Below are 22,121 nucleotides of genomic sequence, written 5' to 3' on the forward strand. Positions count from 1 at the left end.
ACATAAGGGCTAGTAGGATATTATCAGTAACTGATAAAACAAAGTAAATAAAATTCAGATTTCATATCAGATTTACACTATTAAGAACAGGTCAGGTTAAAGTAGAACAGGAAAACTGTTTATTTTGATATTATATTGTTTCTCACTTTTAAAACAACCACATCACATCAAGAAACAAGAAAATGGAAAAATAAAAGTAAAGACAGAATAAGCATAAGAATTCACACGTGGTTCCATGGTTGTTTTCATCCGACCTGGAAGGAAAGAGAGAGAGAGAGAGAGCATGGCAGAGTGTGGATGCGGTTTTGTGTGGGGCCTCAGCACACACATCCCCCAGTTTGGGCAGGTCAGAGGTCAAAAGTGTTTTGATATACAAACAGCTGCCCAGATGATATAAACAGTACGTTTTATTCATTCTGCACAACTGGAAATAGTGTATCATGCATCTTCAAATAAATTGTAATATAGTTCGATAATTGATGAGCAAAGAAAAAAAAAGAAAGAAATTAGAGAATATCTGTAGTTAAAGAAAACACAAAGAGTTTGTGCAGTGACCATTTTGCTCTAACTTCGTACGGTGTCCAGTTTAGGTTTTCTGTGCTGTATGCTACATGCAGGCTAATGAGTACGTGGATGCAGTCAGTAGAAACTCTATATACCTACTCATACACCAAAAATAAGATTAGAAAAATAGCTCTTATGATGATGATGTCATGATCTATGACATACAAATCATGAATGAACAATTTAAAAAATGGCATTAGAAAAATGTTAACATACAAAGGAAAATCCCCAGTGAGAACAATAATGGAAAAAAATTACAATTATATTTTTGATTTCAAAAGAGGGTGTCAATCTAAGATGAATCAAGTGGAAATGTGTGATTCTTGGAGGCAATAAGTGGGTACTCTAAGAAATTAGAGGTAGATTTGCCCTTCAAAGACTAATTTTACATACTCAAATATGAAAAGGGTGGCAGGAGATAATCATTAAAATGCACTCATCCTCTCATGGATTTAGTACGTTTATCAAACATTTGGTGCTTAATATTAGTCATCCATAAAGTGATACTCCACTCCAAATAATGGACATTATTTGTACTTTTTTAGGCTCTATTACATTGTATCTGACATGAATTATAGTTTAATACAGCTATTGTTCTCACTGATGAATAAAACTATAGATAACCATTATTCAAGCATTCAATAAGTCAAAGTTAAAATCCAGAAGATTTGACTTCTGGTTGATTTGGCGACAAGAAGAATTGTATACGGATACAGATCTGATACCGTGTAAGAGATTTCAAACATAAACAGTGAGGCTGATGTCAATGAGATGCTGGATTACATGCTGCATTGTTTCCTGTTAATCCCTTGTGGAAATGACAGACTGCCACTTAAAAATAAAAGGTACTTAATAGCGAGGTGATTGCAGAATGTATAGATAAAAATTTTCAACTGAAAGCAGCATTAAACAGTGTTGACCATCCATGAAGGTATTAAGGATTATACCTTTAAGTATTTGATACAAGAAAGACATTGGCTGGAGTATCACTTTAAACCTGTAATACTTACTTCCTAACAGATGATGGCAGTACAAGGATATTTAATCAAATGGCTTACTCTCAAATATGCTGCAAATCGGAAGATGATGTCCATGGTTTCAGGATAATGTGGAACATAAAACAGACATTCAAACGCTTTGAAATAGTCACGTAAGAGACACTTTGCCAAAAAATGCCAAGGATAGGTTATAGTATGAGTGTGCTTTTTGTTTATTGTGGTTATTTTTACCTTCTTGGGGGGAACATTTTGTGCAGAAGCGAAGGGAGGGCTTGTCTTACAGACTATTTGGTCATGTTGACCTTGGTCCCTCCACTCTCATTATAAACAAAGGGACATTAAGACCAGAGTGCCGTCTGCTCTGTCAGTAGATCACTCCTCGCCTTCTCATATGAGCTGACTCCTAATACACAAACTCCCCCTCTGTCCTCTGGCAAATCTACGTGACCCTTTAGAGGTGAAGCAGCACAGAAATCTTTGCTTTCTATCATTAAGTTGAATCATCGGTCATGGTCACGCCATTCAGCCTCCACACATTCACCCACAAGCACAACTACTTCTTCATCTTTTATGAGTTCTTCAGATTGTAACCATTTTATAAACCTGCACTCTACCCAAATCTTCACTTCAAATGTTTGCCTCTTTCTCTCTCTCTCAGTTACTCCCACGATTGTTCTCCTCTGTCTTTCCCTCAGTTGTGTCCCTCTCCTCATCTTCCTCTTCCTCCTCTTCTTCTTGTGCTGCTTGGATCTGCCTGGCCATCTCTCTCACACTGGAAATAGTTTCTGTCTGTTCGGTAATCACTGCCTCCTGATGATCTGAGGAGAGAAGAGCTGATGTCAAAAAGAGCCAATCACCAGGTAATGCTTAAAGCATAACCTGGTGATTGGCTCTTACGTTACGTGTATTACTTGTGGTGTATTAATTGTGGTGTTTGTGGAGTTGTTTCTGGTTAAAGAGATACTTAGTGGACAACCTAGACATTTTTTATTGCAGTGGACACACTGGGACAAACACTTAAAAGGAAATGGTACATTTAAAAATATTGGGAATTTATAAGGTTTGAAATAATAAACTACATATTAACAGGCTAAGAGGGTGTCTATAACACATTCATTCAGTGTGAGAAATGTGAAATATGTTTTAAAAATAGTCATACACAAATGGTAATAAACAGTTGTGGGAAAGTAAAAATCCATAATTTGCAGGAACAATCTGCCTGGTCTGAACTACTACAAAATTCTATTGTGACACATTATATGAAACCCACTTAAATGCATATAATCTTAAGATGTTATCTATTAATAATGACAGTGGGCAGCATGGCTGTGGTCTGGTTAGTGCTGTCGCCTCACAGCTAGTAGGTCCCTTGTTTGATTCCCCAGCCAGATGCAGCTTTCTGTGTGGAGTTTGCATGTTCCTGCCCTTGCTTGCGTGGGTTTCCTTTGCATACTCCGGCTTCCTCCCACAGTCCAAACACATGTATGTTAGGTTAATTGGTGACTCTAAATTGCCTGTAGGTGTGACTTTTAGTGTGAATGGTTGTCTGTCTGTGTATGTCTATCTGTGTTGGCCCTGAGATAGACTGGAGACCTCTCGAGGGTGTATCCCACGTCTTGCACAAGGACAGCTGAGATATGCTCCAGCCCCCATGACCCAGAATATAATAAGCAGCTAAGTTAATGGACATATGGACAGATTTATAAAGATAATGTGATTTATTTCTGGTTCAGATTTGCTCAGTTGTCCTTTGTGTTTTGTATTGAAGGTCAGAAACAACAAAAGTTTTATGACACTGTGTTTAGACCTATGGAAACTATTCTTTTTTGCACATCTAATCAACCAGTAAATCTAATTGATTATTCCAGACAATAACTGCCAAATTATTCAACAAAGAAAATAAAACTTAACTTGACAGATTAAATGTTGTGTTGTTAAAAATATTTGTTTTCTATGTAATTTTGTATAGTAATGTAACTGAGAACCAAACAGATTGATGCTTTTTCAATTTTGGAATGGCCAACGATTCGAGGAGATTAGTTAAAAAATGCAAATTTTTTATTCATGTACTGTATGACTTCCTTTAAGAGCTGGAAACCCACTTCAGGATTTAATAAGCACACAAGATGAGACTGAAAAGTGGCTGCTTATTCTATTTCCTGAAACGTTTAATACCACTAACCTGATTTAATCACTTTTGTTTCTGGCTGCAGTAGCGCTGACCAACCCTGAACCGCATCGTTTTGATTGAAAGAACAGATGAACTATGTTGTGAGTTTCAATATCCTGTTTGAGTACTTCTGCAACGGGATTTACTGAGAGAGGCCGTCATCTGGGCCAACACAGCAATAATTCTGAATGAAATACCACTGTTCTCATGTGACATAATGGAGATTAAAACTATAATTTCTGCAATATAAAACAAGCAAAATAACTTACTAAACTAATTAGGGAGTGCACTCCAACTTAAGATTTGCAAACTATTTTGTTGTTTTTTGTTTGAATCAAATTTGCACAAATACATTGTTCGTCGCTCCTAATTGCTCTAATAATGAAAAAATAAACACCTGAAATAGATCAAGATGCTCTCTGTGCTTATTAATCCTGTCTGACCTCTCTGACTGTAGTGTTCCCTTTGACAGACTTGGGGAATGAGACACGAGCAGCTCTATGCTATGACACACAATGTTTTTCTACCAGTGATTTCAGTGAAGAAAACCAACAGCTGTGTCATCATAGAACATTTTAACACACTATCCATACTAACATGAGTCTTACGTTCTATTTAAGAATAACTACTAATTAGGGAAAAATTGTTTTCTAATAAATTATTGTCATTCACTTCTTCCTTTCCTTTCAGCTGTTCACATTTAAGTATATTAATTTAATATGTAGATAACCTTTGTTTTTTCCACTTTAAATTAAGTGAATTTATAAATGTGACAGCACTGTTGTAACTGTGCAGCAAAGTTCTCAGTGACATAATTTATCTTATCTTCTAATTTTCCTAGTGACACACTAACAAATCAAACAAAAAAAATTCAAAGCAAACTGCCAGATGTTGTGTTTCCAGCTGTATTAAAGTGCCATGTGGTGTGATTTTCCGTTAAATAATGAAACCAGCTGTGTTATCCTTGCTGCCACAGTATGCAGTGTTGATTGTATGTTTTGGTCCGTCAATTGACAGAGAACCTCCCTCTCACCAGCAGCTTGGATGGGAGATGTGTCCGCTCCCTCCTCTCCCTCCCACTGGTTCTCATCCTCCTCCCCTTCACAAGGGTCTTCCAAAGGAGGGTAGACCCCTAGGTTCTGCATATGTGCTTCAGCCATCTTCTGCACAGCTACACACAGGGAAACACAGAACACACACATACACACAAGGAGAGAGCAACACGAACACATGAACACAGACACAGGGATTGAGGGATATGTTGTTTTGGTTTTACCCTCTTCAACACTGTCAGTTTTTATCAAGCTTCACGAGGATCTTTGAATATATGCCAGGCAGGCAGGAAGCCAATTAAACACATGCACTGACAGACAGGCAAGCAACTGCAAAATGGTATTCCCCACTGCTTTATACAGTAGTGCCCACGGTGTTGTTTTCTATCCCTTCTCTCACCCTGTTCTCCCATCTGTTTGGTTTGTGCCCTGATCTTTCCATGACTGTCCGCGCTCCTCTGTGCTCTCGCCTTGAAGTGCTGACTCTCTTTTCCTACACATTCTCCTCTCTTTAGTGATATTAGCTCTTTCACTCTGTAATGCCTTCAGATACACTGCACAGAGCTGAGGCAGGTCACTTATTCTAGCTTAAGGTAGGTTATGTGATTACATGTGATTTCCCCTCTCTTTCTATCTTTTCATCTGAGCAGATGAAGGACAGATTTCTGATGGAGAAATGAGGCTTTCTGGCACATTATATCATTACTCTGCATGCAGCACACACCCAGAAACAGCCATTAAATTAAACTCTGCTGACAAGCTCAGTGTAGTTTTTTGCTGCATTAAGAACCACATGCAACAAGCAAAAAGTGGCACACAAAGAAACAAACATAAGTGCATGTTTGTGTTCATGTATATTTTTCTATCATATGTGTGTGTTCATTTATCTGGGTGTGTGCCACAGCTGCACACACAACTGACTGTAATCCTGGATGATCCAGACTTTCCTAGACTCACACTCAGTGTCTCACAGCTGTTACGCTCTAATCTCTCTCTTTCTCCCTTTCTCTATTTGTTACAAAAAAATTATGGAAAGTGCTGCTGAGTGTACAATAAGACCAGAAACAAATACACCTGTGTATACAGTATCACACGTGCACAAACAAAAAGAAATAAAAGTTAAACACATATCTACCCATCCGCACTTTTTTCTTTTGTCTGTTATCAGAATGCATGGAAAGAAAGGAGGAAACTGACAACAGTGAAGCCTGGTAAACCAAAAAAGGACTTAAACACAAGGATAAATCACAAAATACACAACCACCACCCACAGTATCATTAATACTTGTACAGACCTTTAAGTGATGGCGGCTGATATACACTTGGATTGACACGTTTTGGTTTGAGCACTCCGTTTTCTCCAACAACCCACTGCAAAAACATAGATTTTCTTCTTAAAATGTTCCTTTATAGTGATGTCAAGACATTACGCTATGTTTGAAAGTTAGTACCCATCTTTTATTTTCTGTCTTTTGGGTTAAAAACATAATAAAAATCATCTGAGTGCACCTGGTCTCTACCCTACATGATTCAGTAGCTTGTAGATCCACATTTAGCTGCAATAGCTTGAAGTAATTGTTTCCTGTATGATTTTATCAGCCTCGCACCACGGTGAAGGAACTCTGGCCCATTTTTCTCTACAACATTGTTTCAGTTCATTGAGGTTTTTGGGTATTCGCTTATGCATAGCTCTCTAAAAGTCCCACCACAGCATTTTAGTTGGGTTAAGGTCTGGACTTTGACTAAGTTATTCCAAAACCTACATTTTTATTTTTCAGCCATTCTGATGTAGATTTACTGGTCTGCTTCGGATCATTTTCCTGTTATATGACTCAATTTTAACCAAGCACTAGCTATTTGTCAGATGGCCTCATATGTGTCGAAAGAATACTCGGGTATAGAGAGAAGTTCATAGTCGACTCAATAACTGAAAGGATCTGGGGCTGCAAAACAAGCCCAAGTGTTTCTGCTAAAATGCTGAGTTTGGTTTCACCAAACATGGCTCTGGGCTTTAAGGCTAAACAACTCCACTTCGGTCTCATCTGTCCATAGGATATTGTTCCAGAAGTCTAGTGGTTGTTCAGATGCAGTTCTATGAACCTCAGTCGAGCTTTCATGTTTTGTTTTTTTTTTGACAGAAGTGTCTTTCGCCTGACAACTCTTCCAAACAAACCATACTTGTTCAGTCTTCTTCTAATTGTGTTGTAATTGACTTTAACATTTCACATGCTCACTGAGGCCTGGAGGGTGTGAGATGTAGCTTCCGGGGTTCTTTTTTGTATTTTTCTTAGCATTTCTCAGTCTGATTTTGGGGTCAGTCTGTTCAAATGTTGACTCCTGGGATGACTGGGAACTGTCTTGAATGCTTTTCACTTGTGAAAAATCCTTCTCAAATTAGAACATTGAACTCCTAAATATTTAGAAATGCTTTATAACCCTTTCCAGATTGATGTGCAGCAACAATCGCTTCTCTAAGACCATTGCTTATGTCTTTCCTTTTGGCATAGTGTTAACACGCACCTGAATGCTCAGGACCAGCAAACTGCTAACATGTCTGCTTTTCTAGAGGTCTTCAGACCTCATGATGATCAGTTAATGAGGGGCTGATAATTAGCAGCACCTTGCTGCAGCCTACCCTCTTAAGTCCAATGGAAGCAGTAAGTGGGTATTGCCCAAGTTCTGTTTTCTTTTTGGCTTTCTTTTTTGTCAAATAAATATTGGCATATTGAAAAAGTTATTTGTTGTTGTTTGTCTGAGGTTGTATTTGTGTAATACTAAGACCTACTATGATCACATAATTTTATTATGTTTTCACCCAAAACAACCTAGAATTCAAAGGGAGAGGTGTAACTTTTGTTACCCAGCAAAGCAATGCAATACTTGCAAGAAAGATTGGCAATATCATGTAGAAGTGGCTTATTTAACTATTTGACATTTCCTTTGGATCTTCAAATGGTTTTGTAACTTGACAAATAATGTCAATACAAGGTTCATGACTTTCCGAACTTCCTCAATGCATTAAAATTGTTGTCAGTCTGCTTTCTCTAGCATACAAAAGTTAAAACTTTAATTAAACTATTAAAATAATAGTTCATAGATAAACATTAGTAAACTCGTAACCCAACATGAGTTAACCAGAGGATCAATAAATGCAGAAAAGAAAAAAGGTGCAAAAACGACCAGGAAATGTGAGGAAGACATGTGACGATATAAAAAAGTGTTTTAACTTCACCTTTACCTGATGAGTGGACTGATCATCTTCGGGAGATGATTGGTCGGCTACTCTAAACAGCGTGGCAGGTGTGGGCCTCCTGCGCCGAATCTATAAATACACACACGCATAAACCTAAAGAGCAGCAATAAATGAATAATTTAACAAACCAACACTGTATTATTAATAATGCTCAGCACAAAGCCTTATTAGTCACATGGAAAATGTTGACAATTCACGCTGGTGAAGGGCATGTCAGGTCAGACTGAATGCTACAGTCAGTAAAGCGGAGGAAGAGACACTATGTAACTTTAATTTTATAGAGACACTTAACACAGCAAAGGCAATGTAGTGTAGTGTACAACACAAGCTATGGGGATGCTTGACAATTTTTTAATTGTCAATAGGTATTGCGTCTTGATTTATTCAATATGAAAGAGCTCCTCATGTGACCTATGATGTTGTGCTATTAGTGTGTTTTATCACTTGAATGCACGGGAACACACATCCTCAATAACAGCGGGCCCATGGAAAATGTGATTTTAGATTAAATGAGCTCTAGCAACCAGCCCAGATCTGTCTCCAGCCTTATTCTTCCCTGGAGGCCGAAAGCCATGTTGCTGATCACATGAGAGAAAACCCTGAGCCAGATGGGCATCAGGTCCACACTTTACCTCTAGCACAAGTCACTCTATACCCTGACCTCTGTGTCCTTAAGAACAAATAGCCGTCTGTGCCCATATATCCCCCCAGCTCACCAGCAGGACTGTGCCCCTTTTGCTGACAGCAAAATGTACAGGAAATTACGCTATGTTGATTAAATTTAATCCTCAACACCCAGTCCAAAAATTAACTTTTGAGTATGATGCACTAATCCCCTGGACTGTGAAATGTTTCTAGCCCACTAACATGCTTAACAAAGTTGCTAATGAGGACTGTGACTGAACTTGTGTCTTTAGCAAAAATGTAAGTGTTTAGAACATTCTCAATATTTTATTTGATATCAAATTAATTCTTAATGTCAATAGTCTATGCCAAATATGTTGCTTTTGTAAATGTAAATATAATTTGCTTTTTGGACCCCTGAAAATTTACTGGACATTTTCTGAAAATAAAAGCCTGAATATCAAAAACGTTTTTTTTAAATGCATGTCCGTATAAATTAATGATTAAAATAAGCAGTATAGAAACTGAGAGGTTTTATTCTGTTTTACCATTAAAAAACATTTATAATAACTGGGCTTTATTGCAACCAACACCAAGTCAAGTTTAGCAGCTTTTGGAGCAAACTGATAACATTTCAAGAAAAAAAGGAAGTGAGCATCTGATACCCAGAAAACAGGTTTTTGGTACAGTGTAGTCTCTTTATTAGCTACACTGAAATGCAGTAAGCAGAACAAGTAGGGCCTTTGTTTAATATGGTAAGATTTACATACAGAACTCAGTATTTTGACTCAGTGTTTCACAGATGTAAAGGATTGTTAGCTGCCATAATGTACCAAATTACCTTTTGGGGAATTTTTGCATATAAAACTGGACTGAGTAATAGTACTGAGAAAATAACTGGAAGATCAGACAAACATAGTTTTAAATGTGTCCTCCACAAAGCATGCCAACCTTGGCCATGATATGAATCTCAGTGCTGCTGATTATGACACCACATGGAGCTGTAGGAGTGAATTTAAGTCTCCTGGCACGATTTTGTGTAGAAGTTCTCCATAAGGAGAGTTGTGTTTGTGTTCATTTCCTGTTTGTGTTGTTAAGCGAGGTGTGCGTCATCGCAGAAAAGCGCATGTTGCCAAAGCAGTGGATTGCAGGACTGCTTGGTGAAAAGCTGCTGCTGTCAAACATGACAACGCAGAGTAATCAAGCATGGCTTTCACTATGATATCTGATGCACATGTTAATCTCATCACACAGCTTCTTGTTTTCCTGTCTCCCCTGGATCTTTCACACTATCTGTCTTTCTTTTGTTCACCTCTCATTTCCACCTCACTTGTTTCACTCTTTCCGCTATCCTGTTTACTTCCATATCCATCTCTCATTCCTTGACAGTGACATTACCCTCATGTTCTTCTCTTCCCCTCTCATGTCCATTAGCATAGTGTGTCATAACTGAAATCATATTATTACCCTTTGTTTACTGACTCTTTTTTTTCCTCAATTGATCTGTCTCATTCTTTGTTTATTGGCAGGGAACATACGCAGGGTTTCCTCTGACCCCTATCTATCTTTCCTGTCTCTCTCTCCTGGCAAGGTGTGGAGGCCCGGGGCTTCATGCTGCTGTGAATCCTGCTGCTCCTGCTTGCCCGACACCTGCTGCCAGCCTTGCAGGGCACCCTGGGGTGGCTCACACTTACACCTAGGATAGACAGCAGACAGCAGATGTTGCTATGACCAAACCTATGCCAGAGTCCTGTGGCATTAAATCCATTAAACTGGGATTGGACCTTTGTATTCAAGATTTTGTGTTTTTAGAAAATTTAAATACTCAGAAGTTTTTTAAGTAAAATGTACAAATTCACGGCATAGCCTGTATTCTTATCTTTTTCATGGAATTATAAAATGACTATTTTTGAGTTTTTGACCATCTTATTCTAATACCCACAAAATCCTAAAATTATAACAATGCAACTCTGCATCAACTAACTGGAATAAACATTTTCCAACAATTTTCTCATATATTTTAGACAATGTTAATTGAGGTGATGATACATTGTTATTAACAGCAGTATGATTCCTATAACCTTCGTTCCAGTGTAAATATCCTCCTATTTTGACTTACTAATTTCTACTTCAGGTCAGGTGAGCTTAGGTTGATTTCTAAAGTTTCTAGATTTTCTCTGGCTACAGTTTTTTTCAGTTGCTAATAAGCATAATTGGTCAAAACTGAAGTCACATTGTCAAAACTCTTTACACAGTCAGCAAGCTGTGAATCACTTTTCACTCCTTTCTCAGTATATATACTTTTAGCAGCACATTTTTCAAATGCTAACATACTTTGTTAAAAAATGCAATAAAAACATAATGATTTCTGCTGCAGCCAAATTTAAATCTATAGAAAGTCATATCAGAAATACTGGTGAAAGCAGTCTACAGCTAAAAAGCTACTGAGGTGACCTGTGTTTGGTTAATTAGCAAGCAGTTAAGGGGAACGTGAAATAAGTCCGTTATCAATATGTCCAGGTAAGATGTCTGTTCAATAAACAGAATACATACATAGCTATGCATAATGTGCTTTACTGCAGATTTACTTTACGGTAATGGAAATGGAGGCCAGATTCAGCCTGGCAGAAACAAAGAAAGGAAGAAATGTCATTGAGCAATGGGCAACTGTAGATGTCCCAGGCCAGACAGGAGCAAATATTAGAATTTTTGCAGACATCTCCAATGATGGTTTGCTTTTGTACAACCTCTCATTGGTCCCTACAATACAGACAAGGTCTTGGATGACCTTGTGCCAGTAGGGGGGAGAGGTCAAGGAAGACAACATTTGTAGTTGACTGGTTTGTTCCACATTCTACGATATCTGTCTTTTTCTTGCATCCATACTCACCCTTCCTAAACCCTATAGAAAAGTTTTTTTCTGCGTAGAGGTGGAAGGGTTATGAGCACTCTATACATGATCAGCTGTCTTTACTGGATACTATGAGTGCAGGACGTGGAGATATTTCTCCTGAAGCCTGCCAGGGATGGATTAGATGTTCTAAGAGATTCTTCACAGGATGCATTGCGGGATAAGACATAAGATGTGATGTTGACAAAAACATGTGGCCAAATGCAGAAGAGAGGGTTTGAGTGTTTTACATAAAGTACTGTAGATCACTATACAAGAAATGGAATCCATAAATGTAATTGAAGCAAATTGCTTCATTGTTAAATCATTCTTGTAACAATATACAATCTAATATATAACAATTTAGTGCACATGCAATAAAGTGCAAAGATCTTATTCTATAATAAAACACTGATTTATCTGAAAAAGCATTTAAACTTCAAAGATAAAATGTCTTTTATGTAATGCTCTTTTGTGTAATGCTCTCAGTGACAGTGTTTGCTTGTTGCCAGTGTTGTGGATAAATGGTGAAATGAACTGTTTAGCTGAGGTGCATGTCTCTTATGAAAATGTCTTCAGTACTGACCAATGCTTGTTAGCAATTGAAAAAAAAAACTGTAAAAAAAGGTAATGGAGTCGGTGAACGGCACGGTGGAGGAGTCGTTAGCGGTGCTGCCTCACAGCTAGAATGTCCTCCAATTCTCTGGCCTTCCTGTGTGGAGTTTGCATTTTCTCCCCATGCTTTCGTGGGTTTTCTTGGTTACTCTGGTTTCCTCCTCAGTCAAAATACATGCATGTTAAGTTTATAGGTCACTCTAAATTGCGCATTTGTAAATGAGTAAATCCGAGTGTGATTGGTTGTTTGTCTGTGTGTGTCTGTCTGTGTTCCTGAGATAGAATGGCAACCTGTCCAGAGTGTATCTTCTCGCACTGTGATACACTCGAGCCCCCCGTGACCCCGAACAGGATAAATGGTTACAGATATTGGATGGATGAAAATACTGTACTAATGCTCCACCTCTTCTTTAATATGGTTACATTGCATTCTGGTTAACCTGTAAAAAGGTTTGGGTCGTTGTTTCCTCTTGGAAAAAAAAACCTGAATAACCCTTCTCCTTTTTCTACATTTCTTTAAAAAACATTGTTCAGCCACACAGTTTCAGTAAAAACAATATTGTAATGTCACAGACATTGTACTCTTACCTATCAGGTAGGGGTGGTGAGATACATGCAAACTAAATGATTTTGTGGTATAATTTAGGTCACTGAGAAGCATAATCTAATGACCTATTTACCTGAATGTGTGCTCACATTCTGTGTGCCTGTGTGTCAAGTCAAGTCAAGTGGCTTTTATTGTCATTTCTACTATACATAGTGGTACACAGTACACAGTGGAAAAGGTGTTTGTGTGTGTGTATATGCCAAAACATAAGCTCAGAATGTGAAAAAGTATTACAAATGACATAAAAACATAACATCATGGAGTCACTACACATACGTGTACTGCTGTGTTGTGACTTCATGTGTTAACAAACAAAAAGTGATGATGGTGGTGTCATGCTGCTGCTCTATGACACTGGTAAAGCCAGTCTCAATGTCACATAAGATTTGAATATACAGACTGAGTCTAGTAATCTTCCAGCCTTAAAACAACAGAGTTGTGATCAAGTTACATAACATCATATGTGACTCCCCCCCCCCCCCCCCCAGGTTCTTCTTTAAACCCCCTGCCAGCAATCTCCCAAACCCTCTCTTCCCCTGGCAACAATTGTTTTTGTACAAAGATCAGTCAAGCTGCCGTTGAATTGAACTGAGGGGCTCTAAGCATGGTGCTGAGGTAGCCTTTTAGTGGCTCCACAGGTGTATGCCTGCAGGCTTCCCTGAGAGGCAGCAGCACCTTGCTAAGTTTCACACAGAGCTTTGGTCTCAATAAAAACATTGGCTCACACATCATAGCATAGAAAGGAGATCCATCAGTTTATCCAAACCTGATGAGTGGATTGGAATAATGTGCTGATTTTGCACTGTGTGACAAAGACAGGAGGCAGAGAGAGATAAACCTCCAAATTCACTAAACCATTTCCAAAATACTAAAATGTATTCAATTACCTAAACATCTGTGTTCTATTTAGTTTTATTACTCATATATATATTTAATTGATTTGCTGTTAAAACTTTAACCATAAGCAAAGAAATTTCAAAGTATGTTTTGTGCCATGTAAATAAAAATCTAGGCTGGTTGAATTTGACTGACTCTGTCAAGTTTAAAGGGCAACTTCACCAATTTTCAACTTTCTTTAAATGGGTTTTGTTTAGGGTGTAAATGTACATTAATTATTTTAAACTTCTCTTTTACTTCAAAATATGTCTCTGCTTCTAGCTGAAAAACTACAAACTCTTTAGTATAACCAACAAGATGACATGAACTGATCTTATGGTTCCTCCAAGTGATGTCATCTGGAGGCATTTTTCAGTTAGAAGTAGAGAGATATTTTAATATAGGGAGAAGTCAAAGGGAAGTTTAATGGAGTTTATTTACAAGTAATACCCAAAATAGAACCAAAAGAAGTAAATTCAAAATCAGTGAAGACGTCCTTTAATTGCAGGCAGAAAGGTTGAGTAGCCAGAGTGTTCTCCAATAGGTTTCCGACACCGCTTCCTGTGCTGTCTGGGGTACATGAGTCATTGGTAAATGTTGACTTTGTGCATGTGTGCCTGTGTGTACAGGTATGTGTGTTGGCTCAGCCCAGTCTTGTGTAGAAGCCTGGGCACAGATCGACTGATATGGGTCTGCTCCCTGGAGGCAATCCTCTAGCTGGTACTCTCGTGGTCGTGCCTATAAAAAGCCACAGCAGTAGAACAGTATAAACTAGATCTGAGAGCTCTCTGGGGGCTCTATGGCATGAGAGAGAAAGGCTCTAAAACTCTGCCCTGCACCAGCGCTAATAGTCAGGCATCTCAAGGGGAGGTGTACAGATCTAGTGTTGACACAAAAACAACACAGAAGAAAAACTAGCCTTACATCTCCTTCCCCATCACTTCCATTGCTTGAGACCAATAGTACCCTCCTACATGAGGCCGTCCTATCAAGTGCAGTAGCATGTGTGTCAGTTCTGTCTGATACAGGCAAGGGCATCGGCAGTAAGTCCATATGAAGATTGCTCTCTACAATTGCCCAGCTGTAACCCAGTTTCAGATGGCTAGATATGGATTTGTGAAAGGTTGATTTGTAATTACTGAAACTGGTCGCTGGTCCCTGTATCTACGATCACTCAGGAATAAACCTTTGCCATGTATGTGCATGGCAAAGGCAAGTATACACCAGTGGGGACACAGAAAATAATGAGCACTATAAGTAGTCACTTTTCCAATCAATTAAAAAGTCTCATTGCATCATTTGGTGAGTGGGGATCTGCTGCAGTTTCATTCCTTGTCTTTTCTTTGTGCTGTCCACTTTAAACTGGCTAATACTCTGGCCTGCTCCAGTTTGAGCTGGATAAAGAGAAACTCAATTGAGCTGAAGAGCAACTCAATTAAACGGAGTCATGCCATGCCCCCCAGTGAAGCTTCTACAATGAAGTGGCAGAACCCCATGTGGTGCTCTAAGTGCAATCTAACAATAACTTCAATAACACAATAAGGTGAAAAATGATCCTTCCCAGTATGAGCTGATTGTTCTGTTTATGTGTTTCTAGTGCACACAAATGCAGCACTTCCCAAGCTGCATATGTTTTGAAAGTTTAGTTAGATTGTGTAAAACTTGTGTATGGTATATGGGATGTATTGCACGTTTCGCCATTCCTCAAACTCTATAACATAAATATATTTGTGTTAAAAATAAGACTGTGGTAGTAGAGTGGTAGTTTACTGAAAATTCAGGTTTAGCACATTCAAAGGACACACATGCCTGCATCTTATCTGGTTAATGTGCATTGCAGTATTCATATAGATTTTGTTGGCGTGAGGCTATAAGATTGCATATCAAAAGTTTTTGAGCTCTGAGATGCAAAATATAATCAGTGTTAATTTACATCATCTCTGTCTGAAATTTTGTTTGGGAAAATATTCACAATGGAGTTTTAGGAATTACATTTGTGTTTTGCCTATTGTTCTCCTTCCTGACAAAGCTCCCAGTCTTTCCATAACCATGACAAATGAAACAATCACAGGTCAGTGATCAGATCTGTTGCGTGACAAACAGCCATGTGTGACACACTCAGCCGACTCCCGCAAACAGTGCTGCCAAGGGGCTTCAATGAGTTTCCAGGTGTTTCAAAGCAGGTCAAGGACATGGCTACGCAAATTGTAACCCCAACTGCAGCTCACGAAGGTCCAAGGTCTGTCAGATATGCACTGTGTACTCGTTGCTATTCAAATAATAGACATTGCTGATTTTCCATAGGCCTGAGAGTGTGCTGCATGGTGATTCCCAACATCCACATAACACTTTTGTGGTGACCTTTGGCCCCACCACTGGCTAACTAAATAAACAGATGGCTGGAGAAAGCATCTGGAGGGGCTCTCCAATGACCCCCAAATAGAAAATGTACTTATGCTGCACCCACTGGCAGAATGATATCATACTCTGACAAACACACTGCTCCTCTCCTTTCCTCTTTCTAGCAGTACCTGCCAGCATTTATGTAAATAGTTGCTGAAAGATTTACTATCACAATACAATGCCCATATTGTGCTAATGGCTGATGAGTGACAAGAAGCCACCTGCCAGGCTGCAGCACACACTGAAGCAAAAACATAGGAGGTGCCACTCAAAGCTTTCCCGGAGACGATGGCACAACTAACAAACACAGAGATAACTCTGCTTTGTTCACACACTAAAGTTCAGTGGTGTCACATTGTGCAGGTGACAAAGACAAGTTCCAGAGGTCAACACACAGGTACAAACCTAGGACAGAGTTACTCATCGGCAACATCATATGTACCCAAAGGTGAAAAATTAAAAAAGTATACTGATGATGGTTGCTATGCAGCTTACAACTCATTGCTCAGATGCAAAAGACATATATAAACTCAACTGTACAAAGTTCACTTAAAATCATAACTAAGATTTGTTTGCTCTAAGTTGAAATGATTTAAAGCTCCTAAAGCCATCTTAATTCTTAATCCAATTCAGAAAAACCACTACATCAATAGCCTTGTTTCAATTTTGAGCCATTCAGTTTTAAACATATTGACGATGGTCTGGTGTGCCTTTGTGCAAGCTCATTAATTTCCAGGCAGATAAATGTGAAAAAAGTCTCTACCATGTGACAAAAACCAGAGATTACAACAGGTACAGCACCATTAACATAATGTCATCCATGTCTTGTCTGTGTTGATGAAACAGGGATCAAGACCAATCCCATTTGTTTCGAGTCACGCCTCAGTGCTTTTCTCAATATGTCTACATCAGTGACACCATCCTGTGGTTCTTCAGGAGAAAGAACCAGAAGCTTCTGACACCGAATGTGAAATCAGAAAGGAGGAAGGAAGCTCAAAAGTGCCATTCAGTGTGTTCTGCTGCAATGAACACACTGACATCTGACAAGTCAGCTCCATATCCTGTCTAGCCCTGATCCCCTGCCGCCATTTCTCTCCCTTCTGTGCCAGTGTTGCCCTTCTAATCCTCTGCCTCTCCTGTCATGACAAATATGGTTGCCGCTGTTGTAGCTATGGGCAGGGTTCAAAGATTAACTGTTTTGGCTGCACAGGGATTTCTCTTCACATCACAATATAAAAAGATAGAGATGAATGAATGGACATTAGGGGGATGAATCTGATCGTGCGCTGTCCACAGCCCGACTTTGTTTGATTAATGATCATCCCTGAATCGACAAGTAAGTGACTGAGTAGCAAAATGAAACCAAATGACAACAAAGGATTTTTTTTTAACCATAATGCTAAAAGGCAAAGGGAGAGTTTTGCAGTATTGCAGGCCTATGTTTTGTCATGTGCCTGTGCATGGCAGCAGTCATCAAGGCACATACACACGCAAATACATGTGCACACAGGTCAAGACATAATAGATTCATTATATATGTTTATCATTAGGATCAACACATTTTTCAAAATAAAATAAAATTGATTGAATTAAATAAAAAAGCTTTCTTAGAAGCCACACTGCTAAAACAGCATGGAAAAGCATGATGAAAGGACACTTTGTGGTAAAGTGCAGTACACAGATACAAGCCATAAACAAGTTGCTCCAAAGTCAATAACTAATCAAAATGCTTAGACTGTCAAAACAGGGAGGAACAAACACATACGCAACTTACGAAAGACATTGACCCATTGATTGTGTTCAAACTGCAATTACATTCTGCGGTTTGCAGCAAGGCAATCCATCTTCTTTATAACAAATTTTCCATTTAGTTTTTGCTTTGGGAGCTTTGGGAGAGTAACTTTGAAAGGAACAAAAACATTTAATACATTTTATAAAAGCAACAGATTACATAATTGGGCAAACTGAGTCAGACTCCTACAGTGACTTGTCTTTCTGTCAACATGCCCGGAACGATCACTGCACAGTCTTACCCGGTTTTTGCATTCAAGGTAGTCTTTCCGTGAGTTCATGTTGATCGTTCCCCAGAATGTTAATGTTTACTCACAAGCACTGGCTGCATCAAAGGTCGCTGTTTGATGTTTCACCCACTGGACTGGGTGTATGACAGGGAGTACTGGGGGGAGCAGAGAAACCAAAAATCATAGTACAGAGAAGAAACATAGTGAGATGTCTGCTTGGTGAATCCACATGGACACAGAATGGGAGGGAATAAGAGATGCAGCGCCTACACCATGACCCTAATCTCGACCCATTAAATGCACATTACTCTATATCACTTGCAAAAGAGGCGGCTGTCGCTCTGTTGGTAAGGGAGTTGTCCACGGACCACAAGGTCAGTGATTCGAAGGGTCTCTGGGCAACACACTGAACCCCTAACAGCCCATACTCATCCCCAGCTGCGCAGTGCCAGTCCCAAGCCCGGTAGAAAATGGGGAGTGTTGCGTCAGAAAGGGCATCCGGCATAAAAACTGTGCCAAATCAACATGCGGACAATGATCTACTGTGGCGACCCTGAACTCATGGGATAAGCCGAAAGGACAAAAAAAAAAACTCGATATCACTTGAAAAGCATACAAGACTGTATGTTTGGAGTAGGGGTGTTGGGGGAATAAACACAGCCATGTGCTTATTCAGTGTTGCTGCAGACCATAATCATTTTCTCTCATTGCAAAGAATGATAGTTGTTTATGTGATGGGGCTTTAAGACAACACTTAACTGACATATTTTACACATATGTCTCAGAACGCAGTATTAAAGACACCAAGGTAGCACAGGTAATATTGTGATGGCAGGTTTTTCTTTGTCTAAAAAACTTGGCCTTAAATTGGAAAGAAAGGTCTTATACAGTAAAGTACTAGTTTAACAAGTCTGTGAAGTGAGACGACTTCACTTCTTTCCAACATTTGAACAAAATGGTGTCATTGTTGTAGTAGAGCTTGCAGACATTAAATTAGAATCCATTTTTCACAGTATTCACAACAGGTGCAAAGTGTCCATATCTTGCACCTTTGAGGCTTATACAAATAGATTTGCAGTATTTCACTGAGTGGGAGGTATGGCATTCTCACCAAACCCATCAAAGAGCATTCACACATACATATCTACAAGCATGCAACAGAACAAATGTAAACAAACTATCCTGTCAGACAGAGCTGTACATTAAAGGTGATCTTTGAGATGCCAACTGTGTGGGAGCTTTGGGCGGCACGGCCTGTTTCCATAGTAACGAGGTCCTGTTAGTTCAGTCGATAGCAGTTTTGGGGTTGAAATGCCAGCAGGAACAACAGTAAGAAGTTAGTGGTTGTGTAACAAGTTCCGAAGAATGGTATACTCATTACAACTTATTAGCAAATATCAACTTGCAGGCAACAGTAATGGCTGTGGGAGGTAGATGGAATGAAATAAGTATTGTTAACTGTAACCCCTGCCCAACCACATGTCCCAGGAGACTCCCATCAGCCCTATAATATCTGCTTTTAAACACACGTAAACACAACTGCTCCTGAATTCCCCTTTGACTTCTCTTCCCTCTAATTACATTTATTAATTTGTTTGTTGTAAAAATCAACATTTTCCCTGCACTCACTCTCACATATACATGCACATAATTCCTCAAAATTGAGCATCTTCAACAATCAGCCTAATGCTTGGTTTTTCTTATGCTCTTGAAATGTCTACCTGGCACGATTGTTTGACCAAAATGGTTTTTGAACAGTACATCAAGCTGTAACACAAGCTTTAGTGCACACATTTAAAGTTAAATGCCATGCTCGGCCTGCTGGAGTAGAGCCATTCAACAAGTCTAAATTTAGCTGATCACTGTGTAACCATAAGGTAATTGGGCAACAAGGTCCTCCCCAAACCAGAAGGAAGTGAGAGATTTTACTTTTAGATGAAGCAGCAACTCACATATGGTAGATTGATATCCTGTGGTTTCTTGGAACAGATGATAGGGATCAGTGCACAATGACAGTGCATGAGAAAATAAGAGGGGAAGGACGCAAAGTGTTTGTGTGTCAATGTAAGCGGAAGAGATGCAAAACATTTTGTAAATAATGTAGTTTATAATTCGGTACCATCGTCTAAAATGGTGCAATTTTAACTCTCTACCATGGAGGAAGCATGCTTGGATTCAGAACTGCTACTATCTTTGAGAGTATATGATGACCACTTAGGGGTAAGATGGAGAATAATTACAGGCCATCCATGTTCATGAATAGCTTCTTATGCAAGTTGTGAAACCAGGACAGTCACTAAGGGTCTGACCTGAGACACCTAGGTTTAAGGTTGTGTATCTTTTTCTTACTGCTTTCTTCCATTTAGCACATCCCTTCCTTGTCTGCTCTATCTCCCCTAAAGCTCTCAAGAGGGATGAGCCATTGGCCTCAATTTATGTTGGTACCAAATAGTTCCTGCTTTGGCCCACTTGTGCTAAAAAAGAGTCACTGACATTAGAGCATGTTTCACTGTGAAATATTAGCATTTCACTTAATGATATGGACAAAGCTCAGTCAGGGATTCTTACACTGACAAGAGTCCACAGACAATAATTATAAATAGTTACAAAATGTCTAGTTACAAAATGTCAGCTTGTTGCTGCTGCTGCTACAAAAGAGTAAGGTTGTTTTAAACATAGGCCAACGACTTGTGTGTCAATGTCACTTTGTTAAACATATCTAGATGACATGAGATAGCAAGGTACTAATGTCATGAGGAAACAGAGAGAGGGAAATGTCATCATTATCTCTCAACTGTACAGGCAAAGTCAGCAAGTCCAGCCCTGCCTAAGAAACTTGTCAAAAATGAAACAAAGCACAGAGAAAAGAGGTGCATAGAGAAGATTTGTGAAGAAATACTGTAAATACAAGCTGTAAATACAAGTTGTAACCACAAGTTGTAAATCAAACGCAAAATAAGTTAGAGCCAAAGAGTAAAACACCCTACTCAGAGACATAAAATGTATTATAATGTGCAAAATAGTGAATCTGTCCACTCCCTGCTCACCATCTCCACTTGCCGAGGGTCCAGGTTGGTGGGTGCAGAGGCTGGCACAGCAAAGTGGATTTTCTTTCGCTCCTTGGGCTCCCCCTCGACCTCAGTTGACACAGAGGGCTCCATGAATCAGGATCCTGGTGGTCCAACTCACAGTGGACAGGCGGTGTCACTGCTGAAGACCACTATAACCTCTCTGGAGGAGCCTCCTACTGCTGGGTAGTCCAACTCCTTAATACTTGTATTCTCTCTTCTGCCTAACTCCGTCTTCTTTTTGTAGGAAATCAAAAAAACTAAATGAACTCTTTTACCTGCTGTCCTCTTTCTCTTTAGCAGCTGCTAATATTCCACTCAACCTCTCCTGTTCTCCAAAACCTGTACAGCAGGACTGAATAAGACAGGTCCTTAGATCTGGCTTTGAGGGAGAGAAGTGGGAGGGGAGGCACTAGAGGGGACAGTCCAAGAGCCAAAACAAGGTGGAGATAACAGAAGAGAGGGGAGGTGCCAGACCAAATGGGGGAGGAGAGGATAGAGAATGTTGCAAAGGACGGAGGCTGAGCATGTGTGGTTTTCTGTCTCTCTAAGCTGAGGTTGATTTGTAATCAGAAAAAATAATAATCTCATCACATCAGCTGAGCCTCTTTTGGCCTCTATTTGTGAATGAGAGATTTATGCTCAAAGAGGGAGGGAGCATGGAGTGCCAGAAGGGATAAACAAGAAGAGAGGGATGTGTGGGGTATGCAGACAGAATGTACATCAGCATCCAGCAGCTAAGCTCATGCTACTGCCATTGCTAGGTTTATTAGGCTGGGTGGTGTTAAGTACACTCTGCTATGGCCCTTCATTTTGAATAAAAGGTCCATTATGGTCTGAGAGTTCCATTTGTCTGCCATTCACGAGAGATTCTTCAATAACAAATCCAATTAAAATAATAAATTAGATATTCAGAAGATCAAAATGATAAGGTGCAAATGTATGATGGTAGTCAGGATCTTGGTTTTTAGCGTGCAAAG

The 22,121-nt window shown here is 39.3% G+C and overlaps 1 protein-coding gene across 2 annotated transcripts; it reads right to left on the minus strand.

Moving 5' to 3' along the window:
* Positions 1 to 96: 96 nt before the first annotated feature.
* On the minus strand, positions 97 to 21,536 carry ppp1r1b (protein phosphatase 1, regulatory (inhibitor) subunit 1B). 2 transcript variants are annotated; one of them, XM_067477562.1, is made up of 5 exons: positions 21,121 to 21,536; positions 8,023 to 8,106; positions 6,080 to 6,155; positions 4,766 to 4,903; positions 97 to 2,380 (listed from the first exon to the last, which is right to left on the minus strand). In XM_067477562.1, the coding sequence occupies exons 1-5, from the start codon at positions 21,232 to 21,234 to the stop codon at positions 2,217 to 2,219; spliced, it is 576 nt and encodes a 191-aa protein (XP_067333663.1). In that variant the 5' UTR covers positions 21,235 to 21,536; the 3' UTR covers positions 97 to 2,216. The 2 variants fall into 2 exon arrangements, with proteins under 2 accessions (XP_067333663.1, XP_067333662.1); XM_067477561.1 differs by having other exon boundaries at positions 8,017 to 8,106.
* Between the last annotated feature and the right edge of the window lie 585 nt (positions 21,537 to 22,121).

This window comes from Channa argus, chromosome 15, assembly GCF_033026475.1.
Source record: "Channa argus isolate prfri chromosome 15, Channa argus male v1.0, whole genome shotgun sequence".
Taxonomy (NCBI): domain Eukaryota; kingdom Metazoa; phylum Chordata; class Actinopteri; order Anabantiformes; family Channidae; genus Channa; species Channa argus.

Bases quoted from the DNA above. Each gene is read 5' to 3' on its own strand.
- ppp1r1b (XM_067477561.1), bottom strand. From the start codon at position 21,234: ATGGAGCCCTCTGTGTCAACTGAGGTCGAGGGGGAGCCCAAGGAGCGA. The intron at 6,156-8,016 runs GTGAAGTTAAAA...ATGTTTTTGCAG, and splicing joins AGTCCACTCATCAGGTAAAG to TGGGTTGTTGGAGAAAACGG. The intron at 4,904-6,079 runs GTCTGTACAAGT...CCCTGTGTGTAG, and splicing joins TCAGCCGCCATCACTTAAAG to CTGTGCAGAAGATGGCTGAA.